The sequence below is a fragment of the Oryctolagus cuniculus genome, chromosome 3, assembly GCF_051225735.1.
Source record: "Oryctolagus cuniculus isolate XC-2025 breed Fujian yellow rabbit chromosome 3, ASM5122573v1, whole genome shotgun sequence".
In the NCBI taxonomy this organism is placed as follows: Eukaryota; Metazoa; Chordata; class Mammalia; order Lagomorpha; family Leporidae; genus Oryctolagus; species Oryctolagus cuniculus.
Genome location: NC_142869.1, coordinates 170,952,751 through 170,968,279, shown reverse-complemented (window position 1 = coordinate 170,968,279; position 15,529 = coordinate 170,952,751). Strand labels below are relative to the sequence as shown.

Here is a 15,529-nt window from a genome sequence, read left to right as displayed (position 1 = left end):
GGAATGCGGCCAGGGGGAACTGCCCTTCCACGGAGGTGGAAGGGATAGTAGCCAACCCGGGAAGAACCAGCAGCAAACCCGGGGAGGGCCGAGCAGACGAAAAGAACAGCGCAGGGTCCTATGTTGCTCCTCCACGAAGAGGGGGAGCGACATAATGGTGCCGTGACTCGGATATGAAGCCTAGGCAGGGTTTGGTGTCGTTCCTCCATGAAGAGGGGGAGCGACATTTCCTGCTCCAATATAATTTTCCCAACCATCGATGCAGTGGGTACTAGTGACATTTGTATAGTTTGGAAAATCTAGACCTAGAAGTACTAGTCATGTGTCCAAGCCTAGTCGGCTATTCAGCCAGTAAGGTGGCAGGAATGTCAGCAATTCCAAGTTGACTCTGGTTAAACTCAGAGGAATCCAAGCTGGCTACTGACCTGAGCTCATTCTAGACGTCTGTACTGCACTCCTTTACGTTGGTATGTTCCCATCACTCACGCACCAGCTCGGTCTACACTGAGCACAGGGTCTGCGCTAGGAGCTGGAATGACAAGAGTGATGCACAATCAGTGTGTAAGGAAGCCACCTGTTAGGATAAATGTGCATGAAGAGCGCTTCAGCAGAGTAAGCGCAGGGCTCCCTGCCAGCAAGTGCGAGGGTCTGGGAGGGAAATCTACCCATTTTCTGCCCTTGTGGTTGGCCACCCCCTCCTGCTCTACAAAATGACTTATTCGCCAAGGCTTCAGGAAGGGTACCTGTGGGGAGCAACCCGGACTAGACTAAGTTACTGGAATTAAGACTTATTCTATGCATCTGCTCTCCCACAATACGGCGCTGGGAGAGAAGAAAACAGCTTCTACACAGCTGCCTCCAGTTCAACCAATAAACTGTAGGACTTGCTCCTCATTGGAGGAGAGCAGCGTACTCGGCATGTGGGCAGCCGAGTTAGGATTGGCGGAGGAGGACTATAAGGGAGGAGAGAGACGGCATGCACCAGGAACATCTAACGGGAACATCTAAGGGGAACACCTGTGCAGCCCCCGAGAGAGCCGGCCGGCGGTGTGCCGCTCCCCTGCGGAAGTGGGGAAAGTGGCCAGGGGGAACCGCCCTTCCACGGAGGTGGAAGGGACAGTAGCCAACCCGGGAAGAACCAGCAGCAAACCCGGGGAGGGCCGAGCAGACGAAAGAACAGCGCAGGGTCCTGTGTCGTTCCTCCACGAAGAGGGGGAGCGACATAATGGTGCCGTGACTCGGATATGAAGCCTAGGCAGGGCTTAGTGTCGTTCCTCCACGAAGAGGGGGAGCGACAGGTACCCATTCTTCTTGCATGGGCCCAGGCTTCACAGGCCCTGCTGCAGGTGCATACTCTAGAAAGTCGCTGGTTTGGTTCTGGCCCTGAACTGCCCAGCTGGCCATCAGCCATCCCTGTCTCATTGCCTCTTGTCTTTGGAAGGCTGTCCATCTCTGGTTCACTCCTCTTTTTTTTTTCTTTTTAATATTTATTTATTTATTTGAAAGGCAGAGTTACAGAGAGGTAGAGAGAGAGAGAGGAGAGAGGTCTTCCATCTGCTGGTTCACTCTCCAGATGGCCACAACAGCTGGAGCTGTGCTGATCCAAAGCCAGGAGCCAGGAGCCAGGAGCTTCTTCTGGGTCTCCCAGTTGGGTGCAGGGGCCCAAGGACTTGGGCCATCTTCTGCTTTCCCAGGCCATAGCAGAGAGCTGGATTGGAAGTGGAGAAGCCAGGACTAGAACCGGCGCCCATATGGGATGCTGGCGCTTCAGGCCAGGGCTTTAACCTGCTGCGCCACAGCCCTAGCCCCATGGTTCACTCCTCTTAAAGTGCCCAGATGTATCCTTCTCTCATTCCCTGCAGAAGAGTGATGATGTGTCCAGCTTCCACACTGATGACCAAGACAGGAAGAAGAATGGGCAACCTGGGAGCCCTAGCCCCAGCCATCTGGCCTATGGCATCTTGGACACCCCACCGTGGTATCTCTGCATCTTCTTAGGGATCCAGGTAATGCCACCGAACAAGCTCCGGGTGCAGAAATGCTCTACTCCAAAGCCTTGTCAACCAGCACCAAGTCCAGTTAGCCAACATCAACAGCTTCAGTTTCTGAAGCTGCATCTTCCATGTTGTGGACCTCCAGGGACATACAAGACTCCTCCAGTCTCTCTCTCTAGGGTTTAGATGTGGGGGAGGAGGCTGCTGCTTCGTGCTGAGCTGACGGTCCCTTGTGCCCCTCAGCAGCGTCCCTGGGCTTGTCAAAGCTCTGTTTCACTGAGTGAGGCCCCTGGGAGGCCAGGGAGGGGCCAGGCCAAGTACCTTCCTTGGAGTAAGCCCTTTTAGCTCTAGTGTCTCTTTCCACCAAATGCCTCATGCTCTCTAAGTTCAAGAGATCTGATAATGGGAGGGAGTCGGCCCTGGCCAGTTTGGGTAAGTAATGTGGCCTGGGCATATATGAGGCTGGTGGACTCTTGGCCTGGAGAACACATGGTCTGTGTTGACCTAGCTGGTGGCAGGCCAAGGAAGCATTTGTAATAGGCTACTGTGTCATTGATTCAACAAGACATAGGAGCAATGGCGAGAATCATCCAAGCGCCCCTATGTTGGCCCTTCTGAACTGAAAATTTCCCTTGACTCTTCCCCAAGGGGCAGCCAACTGCCCAGTGACCATAGTGCACCTGCTGAAACTGCCCGTCAGCCAAAGAAAGAACATCAAGTGTAGGCTTTGACTTTTAGTGGGAGTTCAGAGTCCCCCCGCCTCCAACACACGTTCTATCCGCCCTCTACTCTGCTGTCCAGGAGCAGCGCTGGTCATACTGGTCAGATTATCCCAGGACGTTCACGAGAGGATTAGCCGTGACTGGTGGAGAGGTCCCCTTAGACGTGACTTGGCCTGGTGACAGGAGCGGGAACTGCTCCTTAAGGAAGGCTTGGCCATTTCTTCTGCTCATGTGGATGGGGAGACAGGGGCCTCCCACTCCCCGGTGCTACTGGCCCAGGCTTCTCGTGGGTGCCCAGGCCTGTCCTACCTTAGGCAGTGGCAAGGTGCTGTCTTCCTCTGGCACGGGCGGAAGGTACTGGTCCATTTTCACACTTGGCCTTGCCTGAGTGGGGCAGGTATGTGAATACTTTCAGGGTGTCATTTTCCTAAGAAAAAGCCAGTGTCCTGTGGTCTAATTTAGCTCACAGAGGTTTGCCATCAAGCCCCGGCTATGTAGGAGTGTGTAACCTGCCTTCCTATGCCTTCTTTACATGTCGCTTGCTCAGTGCTGTGGAAAGGAGGCGTGGTTAGGACAGGCAGGATCAGGTATGCTGGGTCCCGTGGCCTAATTCTGTCCTAAGGACACCTTAAGGGTAACCCTTTGCAGCAGGTTTTTGGCTTTCTCCTTCGATCATTCTTTCATTGTTTTGGCTGACTCAGCAGCTGATAATCTAAATGAAGGCAGACCAAGTCAGCTGTCCTGGCTTCATTTACGCTATGATCTTACAAGGTGGAGAACCTGTGCTGTTGAGTCATCCTTGCATGGCGTATTTGCAGATCAGGAGAATTTTATCAGCACCGAGGACCCAAGGCCTTGGGGAAATGCTGACAGATCCGGTCTATCCGAGGACAGCCTGGATGGGAACAAAGCTGAGAAGCCAGTGTCTGCATGGCTCTGGGTTCATAGGATGTTTGGCTCAGTGGCCAGATCTGCGCTGGGACTGGAGCCACATGCTGGACACTGGTGTGACTCAGAACCAGAGTGGCCACAGCTCATGAGTGTCACCCTCGACGAGGTGCACCTCTCCGCTCTGTGGGGCTGAAGTACATGCGACAGTGGCTCATCCCTGCACCTCGCTGGTTGTGTGGCGCCGTGTCTGTCTCTCCCTCGCCCTCTCCCATTTGTCCCCTGCATTGCGAGGCCACCTGCAATGAATTCACCTGCCCAGAACTGCGGCTCTAATCTGGTCTGAAAGGTGGAACTCAGATAGCCTGTGGCCAACAGCTCCAGGGTAATGCTCAGGCCTTCCTGTGCCTTGTTTAGTGATGAGCCTCTTGCCTGCTTTTTTTTTTTTTTTTTAAGATTTATTTATTTTATCTGAAAGGCAGAGAGAGAGAGAGGGAGAGACAGAGACTGAGAGATCTTCCATCTACTGCTTCGCTCCCCAGATGGCTGCAATGGCCGGAGCTGGGCCGAATCTTGCCTGGTTCTTTTTTATTTTTATTTTTTTGACAGGCAGAGTGGACAGAGAGAGAGAGACAGAGAGAAAGGTCTTCCTTTGCCGTTGGTTCACCCTCCAATGGCCGCCACAGCCGGCGCACCGCGCTGATCCGATGGCAGGAGCCAGGTGCTTCTCCTGGTCTCCCATGGGGTGCAGGGCCCAAGGACTTGGGCCATCCTCCACTGCACTCCCTGGCCACAGCAGAGAGCTCTTGCCTGGTTCTTAAGGCTCCACTTTGGCTCCTGTTAGATCCTCCACACTTGCATCTCTGCCTCGGTTTCTTCCCCAGGGCATCAGTTCCTGGTGCCGGGGCTCCGCCCTCGCAGCCCACTTCCTCCGGCAGGCTCCCTGCTTCTTGCTGCTAGGCCTTCCCCGTTCCCTCTGCCTGCCTGCAACTCTGCCAGTTGTCCAGGCCGTGGCCCTCTTGCCTCTCGTGCTGGGACCAGCTCCCCGCGAGGTGCTGGGCTGCACCCTGGTTTGGGGGGTGGGGGAGGAGCAGGCAGCTGCAGCATGGCCCACGGCTCTCACTCTCTGCCCACAGCACTTCCTCACGGCCCTGGGGGGGCTCGTGGCAGTGCCGCTCATCCTGGCCAAGGACCTGTGCCTGCAGCACGACCCCCTGACACAGAGCTACCTCATCAGCACCATCTTCTTCGTCTCGGGGCTCTGCACTCTCCTGCAAGTGTTCCTAGGGATCAGGTAGGTGAGAAACCGCGCCACCTGACCGCCTGCCAGGGTGTCTGCGGGGTTTGTTTGGCTGTGGCTGGAGAGACCACAGGCGGCTGGTGTGGCTGCCGAGAGGGTGCACGGGCGAGGACCCCAGCCTGGGTTCAAGTGCTGGCTCCAGTGCTCACTGTTAGGTCTGCAACAGCGTGGGGTTCTGGCCTTTCAAACCCCCAGAAAGGAGAGAGGGAAAAAAGGAGACCGAGACCGATGTCAGCAGAGACAGGTTGCTTTATTGGAAGCACAGAGGTTGGCGACAGTCTGTTCTTTGGACTCAGGTTTTTATCCGGGTTAGGAGCTGGGACTTGGCCACTAAGGCGGGGTGGGTATAGAAAGCAGCTGGCAGAATAGGGGGCTCTTTGAAGTCTCTGGGAATCTCCCTCTTACCTGTTTCCTAGCTGCCCTGTGCGGCTTATCTGTTTTGGCATTTGCATTGTAAGGAGTCAAGAAGGGTCTGGTTAGGCACCAAGGATCTAGATAAAAGAGAGGAAGTGGGTGGGGGAAGGGAGGAGGGGAAGGGTGTGCCAAGTCCTTAACTCGCTGCCTCCGTGAGCAATGGACACCTGATCAGAAAGAGCACAAATCCAGACCCACTCGGTGTAAGACGTGTTCTTCATTAACTCATCAGGTCAAACCAAGGGAAAGGCAGGGGTGCGTCCGTGCCTCAGGAACTCGATGGCCAAGCGTTCCCATGCTGTGGCAGCCTCTCTGTCTCTGTCTCCGCTCAGGCCTGCCCCTGGTGTTGGTGAGACCCTCGACAAGTGCATCCGTGGGCCAGTCTGTGCCTAAATGTCAGGAAGTCATAAACCACGCTGCCACACCCTGAAAACACATTCCGCTCATCCTGCTGTTACCAATTTGCTTATTAATAATTCACAATATTAATAAGCCTTGTGTGTTCTTGGCTCATAGAGAAAAATTCTGAATACTGGCACAAATAAACAAGGCAGCGTGATAAAGTTTTATATTCAGTAAGAGAAATGTATAGGAGAGGGAGGGCTCTGTCTAAAAGAGAGGGAAATCTGGATTCGTATGGAGCAGAGGAGCCAGCCACCTGCAGGGGCATGCAGGAAGCAAGGAGTGGGTGGCCTGGGAGGCCACTTCCCCAAAGGCGCAGGGCAACAAGCGGTAATCCACTCCCAAAAGGAGTGGTTAATTAGCTTGATTGGGCGGTGGGCACACAGGTGCAGTCAGGGAGGGGCATGAGGTCACTCAGGGGCGTGGTGAAGGTGTGGTCTTCCAGCTCAACAAACCTGATCAATTTTATCCTGTTTGAGTTTAGACTTCTTGGCCCCCACCCTGGGGGAAGGGCCAGCCACCAGCCCGAGCCAGCTCCCACCGTGTCCCACTTCGGGCTTTGCTGCAAATCACGAAGGGTCTCCATTCTTGAACGTGGGTGCCCCCAGCTGCACATCCAGGTTCCGGTGCTGCCTGCCTCCCCTGAACAGCCGCCCCTTGGCTGTCCTTCCGCCCTGGGGGCGTGCATCCTGCATCTGTCCTCAGCAGGCTGGGCCTGAGGAGGAGCCCCTAGGTGAGAGAGGCATAGGCCCCTGGCACTGTGGACTCCTCCTCCGAGGAGCTGGTGTGGACCCTCTGAAGTTTAGAGGAAGCCTAGGAGGCTCTTGTCTGCTGGTCTGTGGGCAGGACTGTGTCTTCATTGCTCTCCCAGTGCCCGTGTTTGATCCGTGCAGACAGGCTTCCTGTGTGTGTGTGGTAGGGTTCTTCAGAGAGGCAGAACCGATAGGATGTGCATGTGTCGTAGGAGGTGGCGCTCATGTTACAGAGGCTGGGCTGTGCCACGATCTGCCGTGTGTATGCTGCAGAACCAGAAGGGCTGATGGTGCAACACAGGGAGCAGTCCTGGAGGGGGGCTCTGGGGTGCGCAGCGGGAGGCCACTAAATCCCACTAAATCTGCACATTGTCCCTGGGGGAGGAGAAACTGGCTGTCCTGATTGGAGGGTGTGGTGCCCACCCATGTTGGCGAGGGTCATCTTCTTTGCTCAGTAACCAAGCGCCAGTCTCCTCTAGCAGACATCCCTGGCTTTGCACCCATTAGCTGGGCATCCCTCGGCTCAGGTGACCATCGCCAAGTGACTGCAGCCGGGCCGCTGGCCGCTCGTTCCCCGCTGTGGGCCAGCAAGTGCTACTCAGGCAGTTCTCACATTTCGCCCTCAGGCAAGTGCTCGATGGGCCCAGCTTACGTCAGACACCAGCCCTGGACCAGCCAGGGCAGCACGCCAGGGCAGCACGCCTAGGCACTCAGGCCACTCCCTTTGCGGAAGGTTTTCCAAAGCAGCAGGGGAGAAGAGTTCTAATCTGGGTGGGGCAAGAGCAGGCGCTCCCTGGCCGGGTAGGGGCTTTGGGAGCTGAGAAATACCGCTTGTGAGCACAGCTGCGCCTGCTTCCGCCCTGTGCGGGCTGAGCTAGCCACTGCTGTACCTGTGGAGTCACTGGTTTTTTTTTTTTTTTTTTTTTTTTTTTTTGACAGGCAGAGTGGACAGTGAGAGAGAGAGAGAGAGAGAGAGAAAGGTCTTCCTTTGCCGTTGGTTCACCCTCCAATGGCCTCTGTGGCTGGCGCACCATGCTGATCCGAAGGCAGGAGCCAGGTGCTTCCTCCTGGTCTCCCATGGGGTGCAGGGCCCAAGCACCTGGGCCATCCTCCACTGCACTCCCTGGCCACAGCAGAGAGCTGGCCTGGAAGAGGGGCAACCGGGACAGAATCCGGCGCCCCGACCGGGACTAGAACCCGGTGTGCCGGCGCCACTAGGCGGAGGATTAACCTAGTGAGCTGCGGCGCCGGCTGAGTCACTGTTTTTAACATCAAGTCCTCTGTGTTCACGGGAGGGCTGCTAACGTCGGCCTTAGCAAATTGGAGTCCTTTGTTCTGGAGCTGGCCTGGGCATATCAAGTGTGGAGAGCGTGTCCTGGGGCCTTGCTTTCCTTGTTTCTACACACCCCCTCTTGTCACGCTGGCCCCCGCTGCCCCTTCTCTGGACCTCACACCAGGGCTGCTATGGGCTGCCACCTCTCAGCACATACCTCCCTGTGAGGGCTCTCAACCCTTCTTGTTCATCTCCCCTACCCAAAACCACTAGCCCCGTGGCTCCTTCCTTTGACGTTTGTTTATTTTCAAAGACATTTTGATTCATTGGAAAGGCAGAGAGTGAAAGTAGGAGAGATCTGATCCCTCAAGTGGCTACCATATCCAGGGCTGGGCCAGGCTGAAGCCAGGAGCCCAGAACTCCATCCTGGTCTCCCACATGGGTGGCAGGGCCCAAGCACTTGGGCCATCTTCTGCTGCCTTCCCAAGTGCATTAGCAGGGAGCTGGATCGGGAGTGGAGAAGCCGGGAATTGAACTGGCATCCATACGGGATGTCGGCATCATAAGCAGTGGCTTAACCCATGTACCATGATGCTGCTCCTTAATATTTATTTAGTATCAAGTCCAAGAACATGGCCAGGTTTTGTGCAACCTGAAGGTTATACAGTTTTTTAGTGTCCCCTTTAAGAAAAAGAACAAGAAAAATCATAAATACAAAATCATGTACAAAAGAGAACATTTATTTATATTGAAAAAAGTAATCACAGCAAATGGCAGATAAATACACACATTTTAAAAAAAGAGTGTGACATTTTTATTAAACTGTCCAACAGTCGCCTGTAATGCGTTCCCACCTCTGCATTTTGTGGCTTCCCATTCTCTAATCACCTCATAATGTGGCAAAGAGACAGAACAATCACTCTGCAGTCATTCCTCTAGGTCGGTTGGTCCACGTTTGTGATTCCTGCTGGTTGGGGTGCATTATTGTGATTTTACAAGCTGTATTGTGTGGTACTACTATAGATTCGCACCTTACAAACACGGGACCACTGACCAATTCTGTTATGCGTGATTCTTATCAGAGGGTCTTGAAAAATTATAAATGCACGATGCATTTATAATTGAATGGGCCAGGCCGGTGCCCCGGCTCACTACGCTAATCCTCTGCCTTGTGGCGTGGGCACACTGGGTTCTAGTTCCGGTCGGGGCACTGGGTTCTGTCCCGGTTGCCCCTCTTCCAGGCCAGCTCTCTGCTGTGGCCAGGGAGAGCAGTGGAGGATGGCCCAAGTGCTTGGGCCCTGCACCCCATGGGAGACCAGGAGAAGCACCTGGCTCCTGCCATTGGATCAGTGCGGTGCGCCAGCCTTGGCGGCCATTGGAGGGTGAACCAACAGCAAAGGAAGACCTTTCTCTCTCTCTCGCTGTCTCTCTCTCTCACTGTCTTCTCTGCCTGTCAAAAAAAAAAATAATAATTGAATGGGCCACATATTAAGTATATTCCTGAGAGAGGAAAACTTCCACTGTGCCTGGGTGTCTGTGAGGACCAAATCTCTGGCAATCCTGCAGATCTGACGCTTGTCAGATTTTCCACATCACTTTCTGGCTCCTTTCGCTTCAAACCTTGTTTCCCCTCCCCTCCACATGTGTCAAGTCCAGGTGCTGGAGGACGTGTCCAGGCCCAGTGTGCCCTGTGGTCCCGCCCATCCCCATCAGGACACAGGGTGAGCTGGTCCATTGTTGGTAGGAGTGTTGCTGGAAACCAAGTTCACCCCAAGATGACTAGCAATCAGTTAACTATGTTTGGGTAGTTTGGTGGTCGTAAACCACATAAATCTATCCCATTACTACCCAACTAAATTTATGCTGCCTCAACTTCCCCTTAGCCAGGCCCCAGAAGTGCTGATGGCTTTCCGAATGTCATTTGATGCCAAGTTTGGAGTCAGGAAGGCAGTGGGAGGAGACAGAAGTCGGTGGCCAAAAGCTTTGGTTTTCATGCATCATGCAAAGGTACTCAGCTGGCAAAACCCCGGCCAGCCCCGAGCAGCCCCTTGCTGTAAATCCGCTCTTGACCCTGTCCGTGCCAGGCCTGTGGCTCTGGAGTTGAAAAGGGAAAACATTCTGTGCAGTGTGCCTCTGCCTGACCTGTCAAAAGAGACGGTGAGTTGCCAGGAAAAACTCGGACCCAGTTAGTCTTCATTACCTGAATCAAAACCACAGGGCACGGATGGACAGGTGGCTGGCCTATTGTTTCCAAGGTAGACAGAACACGGCACCCAGAGGACGCGTGCGGGCCGAGTGTAGTCTTGCAAGCTCTCTGATCAGAGTTCCTCCTTTGCAAGTCCTCTCCAGGAGGCAGAACGCCGGGAAAGTTCTTCCTGGTCCCTGGGGAGGAGGTGGGGGAGCCGGCCCCTGCCTCTCTGCAGGGAGTCCTATCTCTGTGAGCCCCTGTTTCTGCCCAAGTGCCCCAGCCGAGACTCAGCCAAGTCCAGGGTTAACGCTCAGGTCTGTGGCTCAGGCCCGTCGTAAAACCCAGAACTCTCCTCTCCGCCAGGATTGGTCCCTGGCACATCAGAGGCTTCAGTAGCCCTGGAGGTGGCCTGGAGGTCCCCTGCCTGGATAGCCGGGCGCTCCTGGCTCTGCTCCAGCCCCACTGGAGTTAGGAACATGCAGCTCTTGTGGATGGGCCAGAGCCTCCTCCCCAAACCTGGCGTAGTGTTGGCTTTCACACCTGGAAACCAGGGGCCTAAATTCCAGCCCTGGCTCTGTGCTGCGGGAACAAGGTCAAGTCCTCGTGCCTCTGCAAGGCTCTGGGTTTTCAGCTGTAAAATGAAGGAGCTGAATTAGATAATAGCTAAGCGTCCTTTCTCTCTCTCATGTCATGGACACCTACGATGATGGCAGAGACAACGGTGAAGTGCCCGTAATCAGGGGTGAATGAGCTTGTGGGCCTGGCCTTCCAGTAAGTTCTGTAAGAAGCACCAACTAATCAGGAGTTAGAGTTCAAGGAGCTCACACCCTGATTAAACATGAATGATGATGAATGATGAAAATGACATTAAGAAATGAAATCCTGCAAACATCATTAAACCAAGGTGGGTGGGGCTGGTGTTGTGGTTTAACAGGTTAAGCTGCTGCCTGCAATGCCAGGCTGCCCTATGAGCGCTGGTTCAAGTCCCTGCTAATGCACCTGGGGAAGCAGCAGAAGATGGCCCCAGTCCTTGGGCCCCTGCCAGCTATATGGGAGATCTGGATGGAGTTCCTGGCTTCTGGCTTTGGCTTGGACCAGCCTTGACTGTTGCAGCCACTTGGGGAGTGAAGCAGTGGATAGAAGACCTCTCTCTCTCTCTCTCTCTCTGCCTCTGCCTCTCTGTAACTCTGCCTTTCAAATATATAATCTTTTTTTAGAAAGCTTTTATGTAATAAATATAAATTTCTAGGTACATATTTTGGATTATAGCAGTTCTTTCTCCCGTACCCACCCTCCCACCCCAACTCCCATCCCAACTCCTATGCCCTCTCCCATCCCATTCTTCATTAAGATTCATTTTTAATTATCTTTATACACAGAAGATCAACTCTATACTAAGTAAAGATTTCAACATTTTCCACCCACACAAATACACAAAGTATAAAGTACTGTTTGAAGACTAGTTTTATTGTTAATTCTCATAGTACAACACATTAAGGATAGACATCAGTGATCACCACATTTATGACATCAGTGATCACCCGAGGCTCTTATCATGAGCTGCCAAGGCTATGGAAGCATTTTGAGTCCACAAACTCCGACATTATTTAGACAGGGCCATAATCAAAGTGGAAGTTCTCTCCTCCCTTCAGAGAAAGGTACCTCCTTCTTTGATGGCCCATTCTTTCCACTGGGATCTCACTCACAGAGATCTTTCATGCAGGTTATTTTTTGCCACAGTGTCTTGGCTTTCCATGCCTGAGAAACTCTCATGGGCTTTTTAGCCAGATCTGAATGCCTTTAGGGCTGATTTTGAGGCCAGAGTGCTGTTTAGGGTGTTTGTCATTCTATGAGTCTGCTGTGTGACCTGCTACTCAGGTTGGATCATTCTCTCCTTTTTAATTCTATCTGTTGTTATTAGCAGACACTTGGTCTTATTTATGTGATCCCTTTGACACTTATTCCTATCTATATGATCAGTTATTCACTTAAAATGATCCCTTTAACTAGTCAAGGTGGCATTGGTACCTGCCAACTTAAAGGAATTTGGAGTCCCATGGCAAGTTTTTAACTTTACCCTCAGGGGTAAGTCCTAGGGAACCTGTGCCTCCTTCTCTTATTCCCACTGTTGTTTTTTTTTTTTTTAAGTTGGTATTTACTTTTTTTTTTTTTTTTTTTTTTTTTTGACAGAGTTACAGACAGTGAGAGGGAGAGACAGAGAGAAAGGTCTTCCTTTTGTTGGTTCACTCCACGAATGGTCACAGTGACTGGAGCTGCACTGATCCAAAGCCAGGAACCAGGTGTTTCTTCCCAATTTCCCATGTGGGTGCAGGGGCCCAAGCACTTGGGTCATCTTCTATTGCTCTCCCAGGCCACAGCAGAGAGTTAGATTGGAAGAGGAGCAGCTGAGACTAGAACCAGCGCCCATATGGGATGCTGGCGCCGCAGGCAGAGGATTAGCCTTTTGCACCTTGGCACCGGCCTCCCGACTCTTATTTTTAACAGGGATCAATTTTCAATTGGATTTAAACACCTAAAAATAATTCTGTGTTAAGTAAAGAGTTCAACCAATGGTATTAAGTAAAAAACAAAATGGAATAGTAAGCTGTTCCTTGACAGTTAGTACAAGGGCTGACCAATTCATTGCTTCTCATAGTTTCAATTTCACTTCTACAGGTTTCCTTTAAGGTGTTCAGTTAGTTGTCACGGATCAGGGAGAACATATGATATTTGTCCCTTTGGGACTGGCTTATTTCACTCAGCATGATGTTTTCCAGATTCCTCTATTTTGTTGCAAATGTCCAGATTTCATTTTTTTTTATCTCTGTGTAGTATTCCATAGAGTACATATTCCATAATTTCTTTATCCAGTCTACCGTTGATGGGCATTTAGGCTGATTCCATGTCTTAGCTATTGTGAATTGAGCTGCAATAAACATGGAGGTGCAGGTGACTCTTTTATTTGCTGATTTAATTTTCCTTGGGTAAATTCTGAGGAGTGGGATGGCTGGGTTGTATGGTAGGGTTATATTCAGATTTCTGAGGTATCTCCAAACTGTATTCCATAGTGGCATTACCAGTTTGCATTCCCACCAACAGTGGATTAGTGTGTGTTTTTCTCCATATCCTTGCCAGCATCTGTTGTTAGTTGATTTCTGTATGTGAGCCATTCTAAGGTATGTGAAACCTCATTGTGGTTTTGATTTGTATTTCCCTGCTGGCTAGTGATTTGGAGCATTTTTTCACGTGTCTGTTGGCCATTTGGATTTCCTCTTTTGAAAAATGTCTATTTAGGTCCTTGGCCCCATCTCGTAAGTGGGTTGTTTTGTTGTTGTGGAGTTTCTTGATCTTTTTGTAGATTCTGGTTATTAATCTTTTATCAGTTGCATAATTTGCAAATAATTTCTCCCATACTGTCAGTTGCTTCTTCACTTTCTTGTTTCTTTTGCCGTAAACGTCTCAATTTGATGTAATCTCAGTTGTTAATTTTGGCTTTGGTTGCCCATGCATCTCAGGTCTTTTCCAAGAAGTCTTTGCCTGTGCCAATATCTTGCAAGGTTTCTCCAATGTGCTCTAATAATTTGATGGTGTTGGGTCATAGATTTAGGTCTTTAATCCATGTTGAGTAGATTTTTGAGTAAGGTGTAAGGTAGGGGTCTTGCTTCATGCTTCTGCATGTGGAAATCCAGTTTTCCCAGCACCATTTATTGAATAGACTGTCCTTGCTCAAGGGATTGGTTTTAGCTCCTTGATCAAATATAAGTTGGATGTAGATGTTTGGATTGATTTCTGGTGTTTCAATTCTGTTCCATTGGTCTATCCATCTATTTTTGTACCAGTATCAGGCTATTTTGATTATAACTGCCCTGTAGTATGTCTTTTTTTTTTTTTTTTTTTTTTTTTTGACAGGCAGAGTGGACAGTGAGAGAGAGAGACAGAGAGGAAGGTCTTCATTTTGCCATTGGTTCACCCTCCAATGGCCGCCGCAGCCGGCGCACTGCGGCCGGCGCACCACGCTGATCCGATGGCAGGAACCAGGTACTTATCCTGGTCTCCCATGGGGTGCAGGGCCCAAGGACTTGGGCCATCCTCCACTGCACTCCCTGGCCACAGCAGAGAGCTGGCCTGGAAGAGGGGCAACCGGGACAAAACCCGGAGCCCCCACTGGGACCAGAACCCAGTGCGCCGGTGCCGCAAGGCGGAAGATAAGCCTAGTGAGCCACGGCGCCAGCCATGTAGTATGTCTTGAAACCTGGTATTGTGATGCCTCTGGCTTTGTTTTTGTTATATAAGATTGAATACATCTTTTTTAAACAAATAGAACAAGATGGGGTCTTGAGTTTGATTCCACTCATGGAAATGGACTTCCCTCTCTAATTTTAATGAGTAACTGCAGGGATATTACAGGCTGTAAAATCTAACTGGCTTTAATTCAAAAGGCACAGTCAATCTGATTGCTGGTTATTAGCTAAAAGTATTTCGTGATATGCTTTCCTTCCTCCCTCCCTCCCTCCCTTCCTTCCTTCTCCTTCCTCCTTTTAAAGATATTTATTTGAGAGGCAGTTAGAGAGAGAGAAGTCTTCCATCTGCTGGTTCACTCCCCAAATGGCCACAATGGCTGGAGCTGGGCTGATCGGATTCTAGGAGCCATGAGCTGCTTCCATGTGGGTGCAGGGGCCATCCTCCACTGCTTTCCCAGGCCACAGCAGAGAGCTGGATTGGAAGAGGAGCAGCTGGGACATGAACTGGTGCCCATATGGGATGCTGGCACAGCAGGTGAAGGCTTAGCTCACCTGGCCACAGCGTTGCCCCTGAGTGATGTGTTTTTCTAGATTAGAAACAAAGATGCTGGAGTGGCAATCAGATTAGCAATTAAAACTGTTTAAATAATCTAAAGGCAACCTTTGCTGCTGCTTTCGGTCTGAGAGCCACCAAGTGCCTGCCTGGGAATCCTTGGTCTCACGGACGACTGCCTCGCTGGTTGGCTTTAGGGATCTTGGGTGTGTCCCCTAAAGGACTTAGGTGCTGACTTTTGAAATTCATGCAAGGGCATGCATTGCCACTCATCTCAAAGACATGAGGTTTCAAAGGCAACCCCTAGAGGAAGTAAAACCCTGACTCCTGTCATCCCAGACTTGAATTCCAACCCTCGCATTATGCATGGTGTTTGCTTGATGACTTCTTGGTCTAGAGTGGTTCGAGTTGATGTCTTCCTTTCCATTACCCTGAGAATATCTGAAGTGTGGAGCAAATATTCCTGCCACAGAGTGATTCAGACGTCTCACAATTGCTTGCCTGCAGCTTTGCCTGCGTCAACTGTGGCTCTGGTCCTTCTGATCCATCGCGGGTCCTGCCTCACCCGAGCTCTCTGCCTGTCCTTGGTTCTACAGAAAGGCCACGCCTGCCACCAGGGGCTTACAGCCACGTTGGCCCCACCCCTGTTGACAGCCAGGTCTGCAGAGGCACCTGGGGTCTGGCCTGGGCAGCAGTCACTCCCATCACAGAGGGTGGAACGGGCTGGATTGGAAGAGGCGCAGCCAGGACTCGAACCGGCTCCCATATGGGATGCCAGTACTACAGACACTGGCTTGATCCT

General features: G+C 51.6%; 1 protein-coding gene across 6 annotated transcripts in view; it reads left to right on the top strand.

The window, feature by feature from the left end:
• LOC100342535 (solute carrier family 23 member 1) overlaps positions 1-15,529 on the top strand; it is a 67,344-nt gene that overhangs the window by 5,884 nt on the left and 45,931 nt on the right. The window contains exons 1-3 of one of the 6 annotated variants that reach the window (XM_089329534.1): positions 950-1,346; positions 1,863-2,006; positions 4,741-4,898. In XM_089329534.1, coding sequence (XP_089185660.1) covers positions 1,245-1,346; positions 1,863-2,006; positions 4,741-4,898 — 404 coding nt within the window. In that variant the 5' untranslated portion in view covers positions 950-1,244. Of the gene's footprint in view, positions 1-949; positions 1,347-1,862; positions 2,007-3,506; positions 3,990-4,231; positions 4,657-4,740; positions 4,899-15,529 lie in introns of those variants that run through there. The other 5 variants (XM_008258149.5, XM_089329537.1, XM_089329538.1 and 2 more) reach the window with 5 other exon arrangements.